The sequence below is a fragment of the Salmo salar genome, chromosome ssa06 (assembly GCF_905237065.1).
Source record: "Salmo salar chromosome ssa06, Ssal_v3.1, whole genome shotgun sequence".
In the NCBI taxonomy this organism is placed as follows: Eukaryota; Metazoa; Chordata; class Actinopteri; order Salmoniformes; family Salmonidae; genus Salmo; species Salmo salar.
In genome coordinates, this window is record NC_059447.1 from 45,644,908 (window position 1) to 45,667,285 (window position 22,378).

Consider the following 22,378-nt stretch of genomic DNA (forward strand, 5'->3'; position numbering starts at 1 on the left):
TCCCATGGGGGGCCAGCACAGGGAAAAAAAAAAGAAAAAAACATGTATGAAATGAAGTGTATGCATTCACTACTGTAAGTCGCTCTGGATAAGAGCGTCTACTAAATGACTAAAATGTAAATGTAAAATGTACATCTCAGAATTCACAAATGCTTAAGGGATTACATATATTCTTGTACTCCAGAGGAAAAATGTCACATCTGGGAATTGCTATTGATCATAACTGGGAACAAAGATGTCGTGACTGGTAAAAGTGAGATAACTGAAAGCTACTCATGTCTGGCAGTCAAGTTGTGATATGTATAGTTCTCCAGCAGATGGCATATACAGTATGCTTGTGAACAAAGACATCATAAAGATCCCTCCAAAATATTTTAGAAATACAATACAACTGGCAGAGCACCCAAACACATTTTTCTTTTTTATTTAAAATGTATTAGAATTGTTAGAAAGTAAAGCTTTAAAGCATAATATGTACCGCTGTATATTTGCATTTATAGTTTATCATTACATTAATTAAATGCTCTTTATATCGATAATACAATCTACAAAAACCTCCACAATTGAGCATTGAACATACAATATTTACAGGCCACGCTGACAGCACGCATTCAGCCTCAGAAAAAAATACAATATAACATCCTTCTCTATTTCTTTCACACAGTATTAGTTTTGTAAACAATGGTGCATGATATCTATATAATTTACATTTCACAATTCCAAGGTCCTCTGCTTGAATGTTCACACTGTGCATAGAACATGATTTAGAGGCAAACCCCTCTCCCTTTGGATGAACTGCTGTTGTAGGTAGCACTTACATATAGGCACACTTGGCTTAACAAACATGGAAGAGCTTGTACAAAAGTAAGCAGTTGCTAACTTAGTATTTGTCCTTAATTCAAACTCAAGACCCCTTGTAATGAAATACTAATTGGTTAGAATTATTGAATCACTGAAATAAATAGAAAATGTATATATCTTATCTAAATTGTCCTCCACACATTGTTTTCAAAACGCAAACGGACACACATTTGATGGTGCAGTTAGGAATTGTAGTAGTAACTCAAGCTGGTTCCATGCATGTGTAGTTAATCCATGCGTTTCTCATACAAGTTTCCAAAGAAATCGCAGTGTGGTCGATTGTGCTAATCGGAGTGTATTAGTATCAATAGTCAAATGTGCCTCTCCAAACAGAGATTGTGTAAGATACTGTACACACATTTAGGTGAGATTGATATTAAAGTATCATTAAAAAGTAGTTAACATTACACTTTTTAATGAATAAACTGCATTCCTAACAAGGCTTCATTATCCAGTACAAATTATGTTTCAAGGTGCTATCCTACTGCATTCCCATGATTAAGACATTTCTGTGTTAAGACTTGTATGGTAATTTTAGCTGAAGCTGTTATCCGAAGCGACTCAGTTAACACATATAGTATGTGCCCCTTGTGAAAATCAAAACAACAACTCTGGTGTTACAAGCCCCATGTTCCAATAAACGGACCAGTACATTTTCAGCATGTGCACCTATTGTGAAGATATGTAATTATGAATTTCTATCATCATACTGCTTAATACCATAAATAATTGCAGATTAAAAACCGAACACTGTTAGTAGTACTTGTGTTACTACAGTAGGTTACTTGTGTTACTACAATGAAAAAAAATAAAGTCAATTTCCTTAAAAATAAAATCAAAGGAAATATACAGAAAATTAAGAAATTCGACAATAAAAGAAAAACGACCTTATAAAAATTGGACAAATTAAGTGTTATTCAGCAGAATTAGTTGATTATTGCAAATGCAAATAATTTCTCCATCTGTTTTCTAAACCTGTTCCTTCATTAAAGTGTTTTCTCATTTCATATGTTAAAGGCACAGGTCATATTTATTATTAAATGTATTTTGGGTAAAAAAAATATATAAAATACTTTGTATATACTGTACATATACTGTACATGAGTATTTGCTTTAATACCTTAAAATGAACACACAAAAGTGTTGGCCAAATACGTCAAACCAAACAAATAATAACTTTTCAAAATACAATTGTATTCATTGAAAAATCTATTTAACATTTTTATTTGACATTCTTGTACCAGTTTTTGGAAAATGATAAGGCAGTAATAAAAGTTTAGATTAAAATGACAGATGTACCAAAAGTCATAATTCCATATGAAAAAACTATAATACTTTTTGAGAATCCTGTTTTTGGAGTCATATTTAAACTTTGAAGATACAGCTGAGAATATTGTTGGCCTTTTTTGTTGCAATTGAATACTGCAAGTGCAGATTTGATTTGAAGAATACATCTTGAATAAAAAAGGCATAAAAATACAAAAAGGAACATATTTATTAAATTACTTTCAGGGGACTGAAAGGTATATTTTTGTGAGATGGAGTTTTATTGAATTATTATTATCTTACACATTTCTACCTATCTCTTAGGTTATTTAATTCTTATTTAATTACAAGGGGTCTGTTACCACAACTGGGCTTACATCCATAAATGGGCCCAAAACTTTCAGCTCAGGCTTTGGTGATTGTCTTGCCAACAATAGCTATGATTTCTCAGTCAATACATTCCAGGTTAACATCATCAACATCAATTAAATTGACTGCTATATTCGTTATATCATCATCTCTTTGATTCAGTGGGCTGGGCTCAATGTGTCCCTCAGAGTCTTAGTTAGCGAGAACCCTGTCTCTGATCCAAGCCAAACATACCAAAGTTGGACTTTGGAGATGAACAAGCAGTCTCATCGTCAAAGACAGAAGACCATGATGATGCAGTGTTTATCCATTGGTTGCACTAGTTATTCAAACATTGGACTCTTTCAGCTGTGAGTTACGGATTGAGACAGGGATGACAAATGGGGCAGAGTGCAAGATGATCTCGTTCTGAAGCTCCACAGGTAGCGGCTCTTCAGTAGTCTCCACAGGAGGTTGTGTCTCTGTCAGTTCTTTGCTCTCCCGTTTTTCATGAGAATCCATATCTACAACGGTTTCATCCACTCCGAGTGATTGTTGGCTTCCATACAGTTTGTTCATCCTGATGGCAATCATTCCCTCCGTCTCTGGCGGCGCTTCGTCCTCCTTGGTTAACGCTTTCTTTTCGCGGTACTTGTAGGAGGCGAGTTTCATCGAACGTCTCAGCAGATGCTTACGATAGGCTCTCTGAATAACAACAGCTGCTACCTCCTCCTGCTTTCGCCTCAGGGTGGTGGTGATTGGCTCGTATGACACTTTAGAGGGGTTGTTGGCCATGAACTTCTCCTCCATGCTTTCTTTCATGGCATCCATCTCCGCTGACTCTCCCAGCACCTCTGTGGTCAGCGCCAGCAAGATGTCTAGACAGTGGATCTTATCCCCAGGGACAATGGGAAGGTCCATGGTGATCAGCTTGATTGCGTTGGGTTTGGGGATCCTGAGCGGGTCTTTAAGCGTATCACAGAACTCCGACAAAATGTCGTAGGCGATGAATTGTGACGCGTCAGGGTCGAACTTCTCCCAGGTCTCGTAGAACATCTCGAAGTCTTCCTCACACAGCGGGTCGCCACTCTCCTCTGTGGCCACATTGAAGTTCTCGAGGATAATGGCAATGTACATGTTGACCACAACAAGGAAACACATGATGATGTAGCTGCAGAAAAAACAAATTCCCAAACCAGGGCTGCCGCAGTTGCCTCTTACATCTGTGCCGGGATTTTCCACGTCCGGGTCACAGTCCGGAGGTCTACTATTCAGAATGGGTGAGAGGAGACCATCCCAACCGGCTGAGGTTGTGATCATGAACAGACAAATTATACTGTTGCCAAAAGTTTCAAAATTGAACATATCGTCTATTCCGGCCTCCTTCTTGACATACGCAAAGTTGGACATTCCGAAAATGGAGAAGATAAACATGATAAGGAAGAGCAGAAGCCCAATGTTAAAGAGAGCAGGAAGTGACATCATCAGGGCAAACAACAGTGTCCGGATGCCTTTAGCTCCTCGGATGAGTCTCAGAACTCGACCAATCCTGGCCAGTCTTATGACACGGAAAAGGGTAGGTGAGACAAAATACTTCTCTATGAGGTCCGCCAGCAGTAAACCTGGAATGGAAAGAAAATAACAACATTTTAGTTTTCATTGTAATTACTATGTTCTTCAATCATGTTTCATTTCAGAAAAAATAAAGAATTCTGTAGCTACATGACTAATGAATACAATAATTTCTTGATATTCACCAACGATGGAGAGAATGACGACGACAAAATCAAAAATATTCCATCCGACGGAAAAGAAATATTGTCGCAGTCCGATCAACTTGAGGATACACTCTGTGGTGAAGACGATGATAAACACCAGGTTGATGAGGAAGAGTATATCCTCCTTCTCCTTGCTCTGGCCGTCCGTCTCCACCATCATCGTTACCATGTTGAGGCAGATCAGCACCATGATGAAGATGTCGAAGAATTGTTGGGTGATCAGGTCGAAAATAAGGCCTGCGAATTTGTTCTTCAACCGCCAATCAATAGAGACCAAGAGAAGGAGAGGATAAAACAGACTGAATTAGAGGTATGTTAGATCAATGACATGCACATGAAAATAACAGTATGTCTCTATACTTTGGAAGGAAAGATATTGTCATGGGGGAGGAACAGAAGCGGACAAGAGCAGATAGTGATAAAGTCTGGGCAATACCTTCTCATTGAGTGGTACTGTATTTAGCTGAATGTTTTCCTCTTAAACATCGGTGATGATACACTTGTATTTGAACTAAGACTACTGTCAATGAAATGATGTGTAGGGGCGGGAATATACACTATTTTGTTCTTAAGGCAATTAGCCAGTAACCCAAGCAGGTGCTTACCTGGGGTCTAGGAATGGGTTTCTGTGGCTTCTTGGAACCAAGCTTTTTCATGGCATTGTAGTATTTCTTCTGTTCCTCTGTCATGAAAATGTCTTTCCCTCCAAAGTATAGAGACATACAGTTATTTTCATGTGCATGTCATTGACCTAAAATATTAGTAATTTATATGTGTATCGTATTGTGGTGATAATATGTTTTAGAAATGTATTTCATGCTGTGTTTGGTATTTAGTGATATTAGGCTGTAGGACGGCCACTTATCTTCTTTTTTTGTTGGTTGAAGTTGTCGATAATGACACCAATGAAGAGATTCAGGGTGAAGAAGGACCCAAAGATGATGAATATGACAAAGTAGATGTACATGTAAACATTATCCTCATATATGGGCTGGTCTTCCACCTTGTTGGAACAGAGAGTATAAAATCACAAGAAATTAGTTGGTTTTCATACTCATTTCAAAGTGTATAATTATTATTACAGTATTAAGAAGGAAGTGTCTTACAAAACGTGAATCCACAGCGCCATACATTATATCCATCCATCCTTTAAACGTTGCCTGGACATGAGAAAAAAATATATGCTGTAAGAAACAGCAGTGGTGTAAAGTACCTTAGTAAAAATACTTGAAAGTACTACTTAAGTAATTTTTGGGGGTATCTGTACTTTACTTAACTATTTATATTTCTGGCAACTTTTACTTTTACTTCACTACATTCCTAAAGAAAAGTATGTACTTTTTACTCCATACATTTTCCATGACACCCAAAAGTACTCGTTACATTTTGAATACTTAGCAGGACAGGACAAAGGCTCAATTCGCGCACTTTTCAAGAGAACATCCCGGGTCATCCCTACCGCCTCTGATCAGGCGGACTCACTAAACACAAATGCATCTTTTATAAATTATGTCTAAGTGTTAGAGTGTGCCCCTTGCTAGCCGTACATTTTAAAAACAAGAAAATGGTGCCGTCTGCTTTGCTTAATATAAGGAATTTGAAATTATTTATACTTTTACTTTTGATAGTTAAGTATATTTAGAAACAAATACTTTTAGACTTTTTCTCAAGTAGTATTTTACTGGGTGACATCAGCTTTTACTTGAGTAACTTTCTATTAACCTCTCTAGGGTAGGGGGCAGTATTTGCCAAAAACCTGAGAAGATTCCTTACAGGAAGTGCCCTCTCTGGCCATTTCTTGGCCTTCTACACTCTCTTTATTGAAAACTGAGGATCTCTGCTGTAACGTGACACTTCCTACGGCTCCCATAGGCTCTCAGAAGGCGGCAGAACATTGAATGATGACTTTGCAGGCCATGGCTGAAAAACAGTAGCACATTTGGTAAGTGGTCGATCAGAGAACAATGAGACTGGTGCGCGTGTGCACAAGAAGAGTCCATTTTAGATTTTTAGTCTATGAACGAAAACAGGGTTTCCAGGTCGGAATATTATCGCTTTTTTACGAGAAAAATCGCATAAAAATTGATTTTAACAGCGTTTGACATGCTTCGAAGTACGGTAATGGAATATTTGATTTTTTTTGTCACGATACGCGCCGACGCGTCACCCTTCGTTACCCTTCGGATAGTGTCTTGAACGCACGAACAAAACAGAGGATATAAGAACATAACTATGGATTATTTTGAACCAAACCAACATTTGTTATGTTATGTTTTTTGTGAACGTTTATCGTGAGTAATTTAGTAAATTCACCGGAAGTTTGCGGTGGGTATGCTAGTTCTGAACGTCACATGCTAATGTAAAAAGCTGGTTTTTGATATAAATATGAACTTGATTGAACAAAACATGCATGTATTGTATAACATAATGTCCTAGGAGTGTCATCTGATGAAGATCATCAAAGGTTAGTGCTGCATTTAGCTGTGGTTTGGGTTTATGTGACATTATATGCTAACTTGAAAAATGGGTGTCTGATTATTTCTGGCTGGGTACTCTGCTGACATAATCTAATGTTTTGCTTTCGTTGTAAAGCCTTTTTGAAATCGGACAGTGTGGTTAGACTAACGAGAGTCTTGTCTTTAAAATGGTGTAAAATAGTCATATGTTTGAGAAATTGAAGTAATAGCATTTCTAAGGTATTTGAATATCGCGCCACGGGATTCCACTGGCTGTTGAGTAGGTGGGACGATTTCGTCCTACATACCCCAGAGAGGTTTAAGGCATCTATACTTTTACTCAAGTATGAAAAATTGGGTACTTTTTCCACCACTGAGAAACAGTAGGCTATGTACATGTAACACAAGCCAACACCCGTATTACCACTTTAAACAACTTCAACTATAGAATAGTAGTAGGCTATATGATTAGTAAGCAATCTGTTTTGAAACTCACTATTTGCAGGAGGGAGAGGTAGCCCATGGCCACGTTGTCATAGTTGACCTTTGCATTCATCCAGCGCACGTCGTCATTACCCTCCATTAGTTGAAAGCATTCGGTCTTGTTATTCACAACGTCAGCAGAGAACCTCTCCTCAGACGTGGTGTTGAAGCAGTAGTAGTACTTCCCAGCAAACAGGTTGACTCCCATGATGCTGAAGATGAGCCAGAAGATGAGGCACACTAGAAGCACGTTGAAGATGGAAGGAATGGCCCCCACCAGAGCATTCACCACCACCTGTGGAAAGGGTTAGGGTTAATTTTAGAAAACCTACAAATCAAATCCCTAGTAAAGGAAGAGCTTGTACAGTATGTAAAAAAGGGATTCATGTTGAACTACTGAGACTCATTGGAGTGAAATACTCATTGGATTGTTGATCAATTCTCGAAAATGTATCAGCAAATGCATTTCATTTCTAGGGCCACAGATTTACATGTTTGGGACTCATCAAATACACCAGCTCTTTTAAATACAAATACAAACCCAAGGGCTCTTTTAAATGTAACCAGTGCAACCATTGCAGAAATATTGCACAGAAAAAGTATTTTGTTGATACAGCTTCCAAAATGGAGTGTTACGTCAAGCATTTCATTAACTGCAAAACCACTCATGTCATCTATAGATTGGAATGTCCACAGTGCAAGGTGTTCTACATTGGACGGACCAAGAGACGCCTTCAAGACCGCCTAGCGGAACACAAGTACGCCGTATGGGTAGGCAATGACGACTACCCCATGGCAAGGCACTACACGTCCTTACACCATGGCAACCCTGCCTCCCGACAAGCTATGGGTATTGATCATATCCCGGCCTCTATTAGAAATGGGTCAGTTAAACCAAAGGGAAGGTTTTTGGATTTACAAACTACAGGCCACTAAATACCCGGGTTTAAATGAAGATATGGATTTCTTACCCTTCCTGTAGGGTTGTGATGGGTCCATTTGCTGTCATCTAATGGACATTTTGCTCAATTGCCCTCAGCTATGTTTAGACTCTTGTTGTTCATGTTTTGCTGTGTTCTAGTGTACTATGGAATATATTGCTTTCTTATTCTTGATTCTTTATTCTTATTCTTATTTCTTATTCTCCCAGCCATATTTAAGGTTAGAACTACCTTTCTAAGTGTTCTGATACTTCTAGCTTGGAGTTGTATTTTTATGATAACATAGCTACAGTATTTCACTTTAAAGTGTGTATAGTATTGCTTCCTAGGTATGTCCAATCAATTTTGTAACCACTCCCTCTTCAAATTAGGGCTAATTGGAAAAATTGTTCAAAAGAGAACATTGTATTATTTCTTTGTACTCCCTGACGAAGGCCATGCAGCCGAAACGCGTCGGATTTTTAAAAACATTGTTTCTATCGAACATGCCATACTAATAAAGGCATTTTAATCAATTATATGAAGAGTGCCTTGGTCCTCCTTTCTTTTTGAACACCAGCTCTCTTGTTTCGGTTTTCTCGACTTATGAAAGACTACTCACTCACCCTCATTCCCTCAAATCTGGACAGGGCGCGGAGGGGCCGCAAAGCCCTTAAAGTTCGAAGAGATTTGATTGGTCCAAGTTCAGCATAGCCCAGGATGTTAGCCGTTAAGCTAATCAAAGACACCTTGGAGATTTGGGATGTGACAATAACATGTGAAGATTAGCTTTCTCAAATGAACTGAAATATTGCTCATTTATATTGATTAAATATGACTTATAAATGTTGATCAAATAAAATATAGCTTATTATGATGAGGATGCACTACACAGATGGGCTGGGGTTACTACTTTGACTTACATCCACAATGAGGAAGTCCAGCCAGCACCATGCGTTTGTGAAGTAGGCCTGGAATCCGTAAGCCACCCACTTCAGGAGCATCTCAATAATGAACACGTAGGTGAAGACTTGATCAGCATATTCCAGGATGATTTTTATGGTCCTGCGCTGTTCAATGTATATGTCTTCAAAAGCCTGTGAAGGATTGAACAAAAGATTATGGACAGCTGTTTCAAAATACCGTATGTTAGTTATTTGCATTGCACTGAAAGAAGGCATCACTCTATCTCACCAAAGCTCCACTACTCATTAGGATCATGAAGATGATAAAGGTCTCAAAGTAGTTGTGCTCCACAATGAGGAAGCATGTCTTCCTGAAGTTCCACCAAGTCTTTCCTTTGCCCGTGGTGATGTCAAAATCAAGGCAAGGGCATCGTCCAATGCATTCTACCAGAGATTTGAGGAAGGAGAACATATTAGTAAGATTAGGCAAAACAAACCTCGCACCCCATCTACCAGTACTATCCACATTTGTCAAGTCAGGGATTTCAGAATTACAATCAATGCATGGGGAAGAAAAAATAATTAATTAATGGAGATGAGTGGGGTGCTAATGAATTCATATTCACTTAAAGTGTATTCTACCATTTGAACCATACAGGGAACCTCAATTTAAATAGGCAGTATAGCCATTGTTATATCAACCAGGGAAATGCAACATGACTCAAACAAATCTACACTAAGTAAGCGAGCCCTGCTCTCTTTCCCTCTCTCCTCCTGAACAACTAAGTAAATCATTGGAGGCTGATGTAGGTTAACTACAGTATACTGAACAAAAATAGAAACGCAACATGCAACAATTTCTAAGATTTTACTGAGTTACAGTTCATAAAAGATTAACGGCACGGCAATGAGCCTCAGGATCTCATCACGGTATCTCTGTGCATTAAATTGCCATCGATAACATGCAATTGTGTTCATTGTCCATAGTTTATGCCTGCCCATACCATAACCCCACCACCACCATGGGGCACTCTGTTCACAACGTTGACATCAGAAAACCACTCGCCCACATGATGCCATACATGTGGTCTGAGGTTGTGAGGCCAGTTGGACAATTTCTCTAAAATGACATTGGAGGCAGTTTATGGTAGAGAAATTAACATTCAATTCTCTGGTAACAGCTCTGGTGGACAGTCCTGCAGCCAGTATGCCAATTGCACGCTCCCTCAAAACTTGAGACATCTGTGGCAAAACTGCACACTTTAGAGTGTCCTTTTATTGTCCCCAGCACAAGGAGCACCTGTGTAATGATCATGCTGTTTAATCAGCTTCTTTATATGCCACACCTGTCAGGTGGATGGATTATCCAAATCTGTGCACAACATTTTAGAGAAATACGTTTTTTGTGCATATGGAACATTTCTGGGATCTTTTATTTCAGCTTATGGAACATGGGAACAACACTATATGTTGCATTTATATTTTTGTTCAGTGTATATTGACTCCCATGGTAGCATCAAGCCTGTAAGTGGGAGATCCTCTTACTCTCGGTCCAGCAGTTCTCAGGGCTGGTGGGGTCTGCCTCTTCTTCCTCCTCTTCCTCCACTTCAGGGGGATTGTCCACTGTGCTGCATATTGAAGAGGCATTGTCTGGTGCAATAGGTTTCTTTAACTGTAGTGGGAGAGACATCTGTATTAGATAATATGGGATATCCCATTTGTAGCTAATCTTATAGCAAAAAATAAATAAAAAACATCAAATGTGAACTATCCCTTTAAATAAATTGTATCTTGAAATCAGAGGTTAATCATGCCCACTGGGTTGGATTGAGAGACATGAAATGTAATTCTATATCCTCAACTTACTATGACCTCTATTTACTCACTGTTTTGAGCAGATTGTATAAAGATCTGGATGCATTTGCTGGGACACAGCACAAAATGATTTGGTTTAGTAAGAGGAGGAATGATTTAAGTTACCTATGTGTCTATAACTCTTTGCCCAGTCACAGATTCATATGGTATCTCTCTTTCACATACAGTGCCGCTTGTCACATTAGACTAATGAGTAAACACACTGTGGGAAAAAAGTAGGACATAGCAACTGTTGCCCGACAGTCTCTTTTAAAGTTTGTAAACATGTCAGCTCCAAAGAATTATTCAACCCCTGCACTGAAGAACATAAACTGTAATTCAATAATGTTATATGTTAACTGCGAGTTAATCTGAACAAAGACTGGCTTTTTTTATTTATACCGTGCGTCAATATGCACTGTCTGATAATTTGACAAGATGTAGTGTCTTATTTCATGTTTTGTTTGTGTGATCAAACTATTTATTTACCCTTTTATAATGTATTTACACCATATTCTGAGAAATGGGTCTCAGCTGGGGTAGCTAAAGCAGAGGTCAGAGTTGAAATGCCATGGGTTTAGCCGTAAGCGGAGCTGTCATGTGAAACATGTAATTTGATCCATTTTAGAGGCACGCCAAAGGTATGCATTACTCAATCGTTCAGGCTTTAGCTCCTGAATGAAACAAATGTTATATGATTTGGCCTGCTGAGGAACTGACAAAGGCATGCCCTGTATTTACCAGACACTAAAACAAATATACGAGGTATATTATTATACGAGGTATATATATATATATATATATATATATATATATATATATATATATATATATATATATATACCTTGTATAATAATATACAGTACCAGTCAAAAGTTTGGACACACCTACTCATTCAAGGGTTTTTCTTTATTTTTACTATTTTCTACATTGTAGAATTATAGTGAAGAAATCAAAACTATGAAATAACACATATGGAATCAAATACATTTTACATTTGAGATTTTTCAAATTAGCCACCCTTTGCCTTGATGACAGCTTTGTACACTCTTGGCATTCTCTCAACCAACTTCATGAGGAATGCTTTTCCAACAGTCTTGAAGGAGTTCCCACATATGCTGAGCACTTGTTGGCTGCTTTTCCTTATCTCTGCGGTCCAACTCATCCCAAACCATCTCAATTGGATTGCGGTCGGGTGATTGAGGAGGCCAGGTCATCTGAAGCAGCACTCCATCACTCTCCTTCTTGGTCAAATAGCCCTTACACAGCCTGAGGGTGTGTTTTGGGTCATTGTCCTGTTGAAAAACAAATGGTAGTCCCACTAAGCGTAAACCAGATGGGATGGCTTATCACTGCACCAAGCTGTGGTAGACATGCTGGTTAAGTGTGCCTTGAATTCTAAATAAATCACAGACAGTGTCACCAGCAAAGCACCCCCACACCATCACACCTCCTCCTCCATGCTTTATGGTGGGAACCACACATGCGGAGATCATCCGTTCACCTACTCTGCGTCTCACAAAGATGCAGAAATCTCAGATTTGGACTCATCAGACCAAAGGACAGATTTTCCCCGGGCTACTGTGCATTGCTCGTGTTTCTTGACCCCAGGAAGTCTCTTCTACTTATTGGTGTCCTTTAGGTTTCTTTGCAGCAATTAGACCATGAAGGCCTGATTCACGCAGTCTCCTCTGAACAGTTGATGTTGAGATGTGTCTGTTACTTGAACTCTGCGAAGCATTTATTTGGGCTGCAATCTTAGGTACAGTAAACTCTAATGAACTTATCCTCTGCAGCAGAGGTAACTCTTGGTCTTCCATTCCTGTGGTGGTCCTCATGAGAGCCAGTTTCATAATAGCGCTTGATGGTTTTTGCGACTGCACTTGAAGAAACTTTCAAAGTTCTTGAAATGTTCCTTACTGGCTGACCCTCATGTCTTAAAGTAATGATGGACTGTCATTTCTCTTTGCTTAAATAATATCACCTCCACCTTACATCATATCACCTCCACCTTACCGGCCACCCTCGACCCACTTCAGTTTGCATACTGCCCAAACAGGTCCACAGACTATGCAATCGCCATCACACTGCCCTATCCTATCTGGACAAGAGGAATACCTATGTAAGAATGCTGTTCACTGACTATAGCTCAGCATTCAACACCATAGTACCCTCCAAGCTCATTATCAAGCTGGAGGCCCTGGGCCTCAACCCCACCCTGTGCAATTGGTTCCTGGACTTCCTGACGGGCCGCCCCCAGTTAGGAAACAACATCTCCACCTCGCTGACCCTCAACACTGGGGCCCCACAAGGGTGCGTGCTCAGCCCCCTCCTGTACTCCCTGTTCACTCACGACTGCGTGGCCTTGCACGCCTCCAACTCAATCATCAAGTTTGCAGACGACACAACAGTAGTGGGCTTGATTACCAACAACAAGACAGCCTACAGGGAGGAGGTGAGGGCACTCGGAGTGTTGTGTCCTCAAAACAACCTCTCACTCAACGTCAACAAAACAAAGGAGAATGATCGTGGACTTCAGGAAACACCAGAGAGAGCACACCCCTAACTACAACGAAGGGACAGCAGTGGAGAAAGTGGAAAGTTCTAAGTTCCTCGGCGTTAACATCAACGACAAACTGAAATGGTCCACCCATACAGACAGTGTGGTGAAGAAAGCGCAACAGCGCCTCTTCAATTTCAGGAGGCTAAAGAAATTTGGCTTGTCACCCAAAACCCTGACTAACTTTTACAGATCCACAATCGAGAGCATCCTGTTGGGCTGTATCACAGCCTGGTACGGCAACTGCTCCGCCCTCAACCGCAAGGCTCTCCAGAGGGCGGTGCGGTCTGCACAACGCATCACCGGGGGCAAACGTCTTGCCCTCCATGACACCTACAGCACCCGATGTCAGAAGAAGGCAAAAAAAGATCATCAAAGACAACAACCACCCGAGCCCCTGCCTGTTCACACCGCTACCATCCAGAAGGCGAGGTCAGTAGAGGTGCATCAAAGCTGGGACCGAGAGACTGAAGAACAGCTTCTATCTCAAGGCCAGCAGACTGCTAAACAGCAATCACTAACTCAGAGAGGATGCTGCCTACATGGAGACCCAATCACTGGACACCTGTTGGGGCTAGGGGGCAGTATTTTCACGGCCGGATGAAAAACGTACCCAATTTGAAAAGGTTACTACTCTGTAAAATGCTGTTTTTGGATATAAATATGAACTTGATAGAACAAAAAATGCATGTATTGTCTAACATAATGTCCTAGGAGTGTCATCTGATGAAGATCATCAAAGGTTAGTGCTGCATTTAGCTGTGGTTTTGGTTTTTGTGACATACATGCTTGCTTTGAAAATGGCTGTGTGTAATGTTTTGTCTATGTACTGTCCTAACATAATCTAACTTTATGCTTCCGCCGTAAAGCCTCTTTGAAATCAGACAACGTGGTTGGATTAAGGAGATGTTTATCTTTAAAATGGTGTAAAATAGTTGATTGTTTGAGAAATTGAAATTATTCGATTTTTGCTGTTTTGAATTTCGCGCCATGTATCTTGTCAAGCAATCCCGTCACAGGGATCAGAATGGGAAGGGGTGGCCCCAAGAGGTTTTAACGAATGGATCACTAGTCACTTTAAACAACACCACTTTAAATAATGCCACTTTAATAATGTTTACATATCTTATATTACTCATATCATATCATATATACATATATATATATATATATATATATATATATACCATATTTTATACCATCTATTGCACCTTGCCTATGCCGCTCAGCCATCGCTCATCCATATATTTATATGTACATATTCTCATTCTCCCCTTTTAGATGTGTGTGTATTAGGTGGTTCTTGGGGAATTGTTAGATTACTTGTTAGATATTACTGCACTGTCGGAACCAGAAGCACAAGCATTAAGCTACACTCGCATTAACATTTGCTAACCATGTGTATGTGACCAATAACATTTGATTTGATTTGAGCTGATCTTGCTATAATATGGACTTGGTATTTTACCAAATAGGGCTATCTTCTGTATACCACCGCTATCTTGTCACAACACAACTGATTGGTTTAAATGCATTAAGAAGGAAAGAAATTCCACAAATTAACTTTTAACAAGGCACACCTGTTAATTGAAATACATTCCAGGTGACTACCTCATGAAGCTGGTTGAGAGAATGCCAAAAGTGTGCAAAGCTGTCATCAAAGCTACTATGAAGAATCTCAAATCTCAAATATATTTTGATTTGTTTAACACTTTTTTGGTTACTACCATATGTGTTATTTCATAGTTTGGATGTCTTCACTACTATTCTACAATGTAGAAAAAAGTTAAAATAAAGAAAAACCCTGGAATGAGTAGGTGTGTCCAAACTTTTGACTGGTACTGTAAATAGAGCATAAATATATTTAGCTTTCATAGATTTTGATTTGTACCCCGACACAGTAAGCGTATGAGTGGTGTGAAGTGTTTCCTTTAGGAGTTTGTGTGAGTACGCAGGTAGCTGTGTGTGTCAGGTTTGCTAAACATGCTGCGCTGGTCTTCTTTCCCACGCTCCGTTTTACAGTCACATGGTCTCTCCTCTCTTTGCAACCAGACGATCAGAGATAGATAGATGTTCTCTCTGTAGCAGAGGCTGTATGTGATCTTTATGAGCTTCTATCTGGGTCTGATGGCGCTGATCCCAGTAAATTGTTTTGCAGTCTTTACTGCAGTATTCACTGTAGTGTTTTTGTGGACTAAAGTCTGCTGAAACAATACAGTGAATACTGTGGTGTATACGGTTAACTATAGTATAATTAATGTAGTTAAAGAAAACTGTAGTATATAGTATAGTAATTAATGTTGTGTTTTTGCGGATTGTAGTATACTGTAGTATTTACCGTAGTGTTTTTGATGACTGTAGTATACTGTAGTATTTACTGTAGTGTTTTACTTTTATCTTTAACATAGAAGTGAAGGCTTTCTCCTTGAGGAAACCTACTGGAGAAATACTAAAAGAGCAAATTTTCCATAACCTGTAGGTAAGTCGGCAGGACTGGTGTCTGAACGGATAGTTCAGAGCTTCTGCTCTTTTTTATAACTTATAGGGAACATAATATATGACCTATACTTGGCATGTAGGGGGAGGGGAATGGGCAGGGTAATTGCAAATTAAATACTGTAGTATTTACAATAGTCGTGTTTTTGCGGACTGTACTGTTTTTGCAACCTCTGGGGTAGCTAGCTTTAGCTTGGTACCTAGCTAGCACCAATACAACCAGCCTGAAAACAATGACCAGTAGAAACTGAAGTCATTTTGATTATTCTTAGCAATGATTTAGGAATCTTTGTGAGTAAGTATTAGCTAGGTTGCCACTTGTTGTTCGCCTATTGAAATTGAACTTCCGTTCATGAAAATAAATCGCTAGCCAGCTACTTAACCCTGTTGCCCGAAGCTAACATTATAAGCAGCCAGCTAGCTTCATCTGGCTAGTGAGGTTCGACCAGACCGGGTTATGTGTTGTGAAGCTAGACACAATAATGATTAATCACAGTAGTGGAATTTGCAGTTTGCCTTCAAAATAAAAGAATGTCATTGACAGTGATGCAAATGAATACAAATAGTAGAATTATGCCATACTTTTATTTTGAAGGCTAATCGCAAAGTCCACTATTGTGGCAAATCCTTATTGTGGATTTTTACTATAGTATTTGTTGGTGGATAATATTGTAGTATTTACTATAGTATTCTACAGTATACAATGCTACAACATTCTATAGTAAGTACTACACATGATCGGGGGATACTACAGTGTGTAGTACAGTATTCAACAGTATAATACATATTACTACATCATTCTTTGGTAAGTACTGTAGTATTATATAGTAAACTGTAGGATTTTTTATGTGGGTAGTCTACCCTGCATGTCAGCAGCAGACAGAATAATTTTTATTGTCACCGCAGAACAAAAATACTGTAGTTTTCTTAAGTGATTTGGCCATGACTATAAGAAACCAAAGACCTCATAAAATGTACCAAAAGGAAAATGTTCTTTATCTTATCAGTATTAAAATAATACTGATATTGAATAGAATAATACTAGTACTAGTACTGATAACAATATATGATGTGCATGTGCTTGTATATTGGTTATTTCTCTTGTCAGTATGAATCCTTAGTCTTGATAACTCTCTATGTTGCTTGTAATGAACGCTCAAAATATAACCCACTGGGCACAGACATCAATTCAACATCTATTCCACGTTGGATCAACGTAATTTCATTGAACTGACATGGAAACAATGTCGATTCAACCAGTGTGTGCCCAGTGGGAACAGATGTCTGTGTCATGTTTTACTCATCAATAATGCAAAGGTCTTACCTCAGTATCCTCTTTAGCATATCCATTTGCACCTTCTCCTTCTTCCTCTTCAGAGCTGTCATCCTCATCATCATCAGACTCCATTTTGGCAATAGGTACATCCAGGGTCAAATTGTCATTTGTAAGAAATCCACTTGGGTTAACATCGTCTATCCAAACGTCCAGCATTCTGAGCTCTAAATCAGCCTTTGGGTTGTCACTGGAGTTGATATTTTTCAAAGCCAAGCTGTCCTTTGGGAGGCCATCCACATCCCCATTACTGCCCTCATTACCGTCAGCCCCGTCTCCATCCTCCTCAGGCTGCTTCCCTATGATAATCCAGAACTGCTTGATGACGTAGGCCTTGGCCCAGTCGATGCCCCTGGTGATCCTGCCGGTGGCGATCTGCAGGTTGTTCATCTCCCCGTCCTCCTCTGGAGCCGCCAGGTTGTCACCGCTGAACGAGCTCAGCAGCAAGGCCAAGAAGAGGTTCAACACCTGGATGGATAGTTAGAACAACTGGATTTTAGCACATAGTATTTGTTATTATTGTCCCCTATGCTCTTGAACCAGGGGTAGTGAAATTATTATTTACCAAATTCTTTTCTGGTTAATATTGTCAAAAGTTTTCTAAAACTTTTTCCAGAGGTCAGTTAGACAGTAACCGTGTAACTTTACCTCTCAATACTATCTAACAGTGGTATTAGACTAACCTCAAACGCCTGTTACATCATCTGTAGACTTAAGGCTGCCCCCTCCATGATTCCTGTAAGCCCTCTGCTATTTTCTCTATGCCACCTGCCCCAGTGGATCCCCAAACACCCCAAGGTCAGAACTGCTGGCGCATATCATGGAGCTAATAATAGCCCCTCCATTGAGTGAATGGTGTGTATCCTATTCGATGCCCCTGTTAGTCTACGGGATTCTCCCGGGAGTTCAGACAGAAAGCCCTGTTTGTCTTTGGCACATCGTTTGTTGTCAGGCTTTCGCTACCTCAACTGACATAGCTATTTCCTCTCTTCGTCCTCTGAATAACCAAAGAGGAAACACAACCAGTTTCGTTTACAGTGAACCGCCTGGTATCCATCAAAAGAATGGAGCTGGCATAATCTACTCATTATTTAACAGCAACATAAGAGCTGCATCTGTGGTATGTGCACTGTATGCATGGAGCACTCCACCGAACACTCTCCCTGATCTTTCATTGTATGTGCATTACACCTTTTGAGAAATCCATTAATTAACTAAACACCAAAATACTTCAATGCCCACCCTCCAGTGCCCACATCCCATGGTTCAATGCATCACTCACCACTAGGTTACCGATGACCATGACCATCATGAAGACGACGAGACACATGCCCTGTCCGGCCACCTCCATGCATTCCCACATGGTCTCGATCCACTCTCCGCACAGCACCCGGAAGATGATGAGAAAAGCGTGAAAGAAGTCATGCATGTGCCAGCGGGGCAGCTCGCAGTCCAAGGAGATCTTGCAGACACACTCTTTGTAGCTCTTGCCGAAGAGCTGCATGCCCACCACGGCGAAGATGAACACGATGATGGCCAGGACCAGGGTGAGGTTACCCAGTGCGCCCACTGAATTACCGATGATCTTGATTAGCATGTTGAGTGTGGGCCAGGATTTGGCCAGCTTGAAAACACGCATCTGCCCCCAAAACAATCAGAGACATTATTAGGTTACATAGGGCTGGTTTCCTAGAAACTTGATTTTCCATTGAGAAAACTGGCCAATAATTAGGTTTGTAGAGTTAGTATCACTTTACTTGTGTCTAATGTGATGTTAATCTTGCATAGGGTTGCAAAGGGAAGGTATATTACTGGTAACTTTTAAAGTTTACCAGTAAACTACCAACATTTTTGTAACTTTCTTTTTTTTTAAAGTTTTTTTTAATCACATGACATCTAGTGATCTTTTTGGGTACTTCAGATTATCACAGGTGTCTGGAATTATTTATGGCCCTCTGTGTTGCTTTCACATGTAAACTATTTACTGAACAAAAATATAAACGCAACATATAGTGTTGGTCCGATGTTTCATGAGATGATATTAAAGATCCCAGAAATGTTCCATACGCACAAACAGCTTATTTCTCTCAGATTTTATGCACAAACTTGTTTACATTCCTTTTAGAGAGCGTTACTCCTTTGCCAAGATAATCCATCCACCTGGCAGGTGTGGCATATCAAGAAGCTGATTAAACAGCATGATCATTACACAGGTGCACCTTGTGCCGAGGACAATAAAAGGCCAATCTAAAATGTGCAGTTTTGTCACTGTCACGTCCTGACCAGTATGAGGGGTTATTTGTTATTGTAGTTTGGTCAGGACGTGGCAGGGGGTGTTTGTTTTGTGTTGTCGGGGTTTTTGGGTTGTGTTAGTTGTTTCGTGTATGCCTTACAGGACTGTTTGTCGTCGTTGTTTTTGTATAGGTGTGTTTTGTTTTGTTTTTCCTTCTTTCTGCCAATAAAAAAGAAGATGAGTGTACAGACTCCCGCTGCATTTTGGTCCACTTTATACGACGGCCGTGACAGAACTACCCACCACCAATGGACCAAGCAGCGGAGGAAGGAGCAGCAGCAGGAGTTTTGGACTTGGGAGCAGATACTAGCGGGAGAAGGACCATGGAGGAAGGCTGGAGAGGACAGAGAACGCTATGCTGGGACACGGTTGGCAAGGAAGCCTGAGAGGCACCCCCAATAAATGTTTTGGGGGGGGCACACGGGTAGTTTGGCTGGGCCAAGGGTGAGCCCTAAACCAACTCCCCGTGTTTATTATGGGGAGCGTGTGGAGTGGAGAGTGCCGGTGTGTGCGGAAGTGCGCACGATCTCGCCCATGCGCACGCACAGTCCAGTGCGAGTGATCCCAGCCCCTCGCAAGTGCCATGCTAGAGTGGGCATCCAGCCTGGAATGAGGATGCCTGCGCAGCACATCTGGCCACCAGTGCGCCTCCTAGGCCCAGGCTACCCTACGCCTGCTCTACGCATGGCAGCCATCAGGCCTCTTCACAGCCCAGTTCGCCCTGTGCCAGCACTCCGCTCGTGCAGGGCTACTATTACCATCCAGCCAGGACGGGTTGTGCAGGAGGTGCGCTCCAGACCTCCAGTGCCAACTCATGGCCCGGTGTATCCAGTTCCTGCTCCTCACACTAGCCTTGAGGTGCGTGTCTCTAGTCTGGCGCCTCCAAAGCCAGAACCACGTACCAGGCCTCCAGTGCATCAGCCCAGTCTAGTACGTCCTGTTCCCGCTCCTCGCACTAGCCTTGGGGTGCGTGTTTTTTCTATGGGATTTGTGGGTAGTTGTTTCCTGTTTAGTGTTTGTTGCACCTGACGAGACTGTTTTCGTCATTGTTTTTGTTCAGTGTTCATTTATTTTAATAAAGAAGATAATGAGCATTCACATTCCCGCTGCATTTTGGTCCAATTCATACGACGCCCGTGACAGTCACACAACACAACGTCACAGATGTCTCAAGTTTTGACGGAGCATGCGATTGGCATGTTGACTGCAGGAAAGTCCACCAGAGCTGTTGCCAGAGAATTTCTCTACCATAAACCACCTCCGATGTCGTTTTAGAGAATTTGGCAGTACGTCCAACCAGCCTCACAACTGCAGACTATGTATAACCATGCCACCTCCACATCCGGCTTCTTCATCTGCGATATGGTCTGAGACCAGCCACCTGAAGAACTGATGAAACTGAGGAGTAATTCTGTCTGTAATAAAGCCCTTTTGTGGGTAAAAATGTATTCTGATTGGCTGGGCCTGGCTTCCCAGCGGGTAGGTGTCACGACTTCCGCCGAAGTCGGTCCCTCTCCTTGTTCGGGCGGTGTTCGGCGGTCGACGTCACCGACCTTCTAGCCATCACTGATCCATTTTTCATTTTCCATTGGTTTTGTCTTGTCTTCCTTCACACCTGGTTCCAATCCCATCAATTACATGTTGTGTATTTAACCCTCTGTTTCCCCTCATGTCCTTGTCGGAGATTGTTTGATTGTATGTTTGTGTATTATGTGTTGGTGCGCGACGGGTTTTGTACCCACTTTTTATTATTTTGTATTTTGGTTTTGGAGTTTTGTGAAGCACTGATTAAACAACTCCGTTTATACCAAGTTCGATTCTCCTGCGCCTGACTTCCCTGCCACCAACACGCACCCATTACAGTAGGCCTATGCCCTTCCAGGCCCACCCATGGCTGCGCCCCTGCCCAGACAATGTGAAATCCATAGATTAGGGCCTAATTCATTTATTTAAATTAACTGATTTCCTTATATGAACTGTAATTCAGTAAAAGGGTTGAAATTGTTGCATTTATATATATATATTATTTTTCTAACTGAATATTTAAAACATGCAGTGAAGCCTCTCAACAACTACATCACATTAGTAATCTAGCAGACTCACATCCAGAGCGACACACAGAAGCATCCAGGGTCAACTCCCTGCTCAAGGGCACGTCGACAGAACTCCCAAAAGGTTAAAAACAGGGACCCGAACCAGCGAGCCATCAGCCACCAGCCCAAGCTCCCCAACCGCAAGGTCATCAGCCCGTTTATATATTTTTTGGTATATATAAAATAATAAATAAGATACTTTTGTTATAAAAAAGGTAATGACAAAGCTGCAAAACATTATCCTAAATATAAACCATCAACTTAGTGACATATGTTTACAAAAGATTTTCACACCTATTTATTTGACTATGTCAATACATAGTGTTTTACTACATCTTTATTGTAAATGTTGTAGCGTCAAACTGATGTGAAAAAAAGTCAATAGTTGGAAGAGTTGCAGAGTTGATAAAAAATAATGCCATTGTTTATTAGACGCTTCTTTCATTAATTAGGCTATTTTCTATTCAACCATATAGTCTATCCACTAGAAATTCATGGACAGTATGGACACAGATATACAAAATGAGTAATATGAATACATAATATATATAGTGTTCAAGTATAAATGACCAAAGTTACCACAGATTGCCATAGATGACCTGCTAATTACCCAAATTACAGAAGATTCCGGTAACTTTGGTAATTTACCCAGTAGTTTGCAACCCTACTCTTGCAACTATTTTATGAAAATGCTTTGATCTATCGGGATCCATTCTCACTGCACAGTTACAC

At 40.5% G+C, this 22,378-nt stretch overlaps 1 protein-coding gene and 1 non-coding gene across 3 annotated transcripts in view; both read right to left on the reverse strand.

Moving 5' to 3' along the window:
• Positions 1–408: 408 nt before the first annotated feature.
• The window catches only part of LOC106607460 (sodium channel protein type 4 subunit alpha B), a 55,772-nt gene continuing 33,802 nt past the window's right edge, over positions 409–22,378 (reverse strand). For both annotated transcript variants that reach the window (XM_014204434.2, XM_014204433.2), the window contains exons 16-27: positions 18,543–18,899; positions 17,252–17,728; positions 10,563–10,689; positions 9,307–9,461; positions 9,036–9,209; positions 8,739–8,861; positions 7,206–7,487; positions 5,360–5,413; positions 5,119–5,256; positions 4,859–4,963; positions 4,233–4,503; positions 409–4,097 (exon numbers count right to left, since the gene is read on the reverse strand). In XM_014204434.2, the coding sequence (XP_014059909.1) occupies positions 2,824–4,097; positions 4,233–4,503; positions 4,859–4,963; positions 5,119–5,256; positions 5,360–5,413; positions 7,206–7,487; positions 8,739–8,861; positions 9,036–9,209; positions 9,307–9,461; positions 10,563–10,689; positions 17,252–17,728; positions 18,543–18,899 (3,537 nt within the window). In that variant the 3' untranslated portion in view covers positions 409–2,823. The remainder of the gene's footprint in view (positions 4,098–4,232; positions 4,504–4,858; positions 4,964–5,118; positions 5,257–5,359; positions 5,414–7,205; positions 7,488–8,738; positions 8,862–9,035; positions 9,210–9,306; positions 9,462–10,562; positions 10,690–17,251; positions 17,729–18,542; positions 18,900–22,378) is intronic.
• Positions 15,844–15,898, reverse strand: LOC123743592 (U7 small nuclear RNA). The gene has a single exon (XR_006770448.1). It is a non-coding gene; the product is annotated as a U7 small nuclear RNA (small nuclear RNA).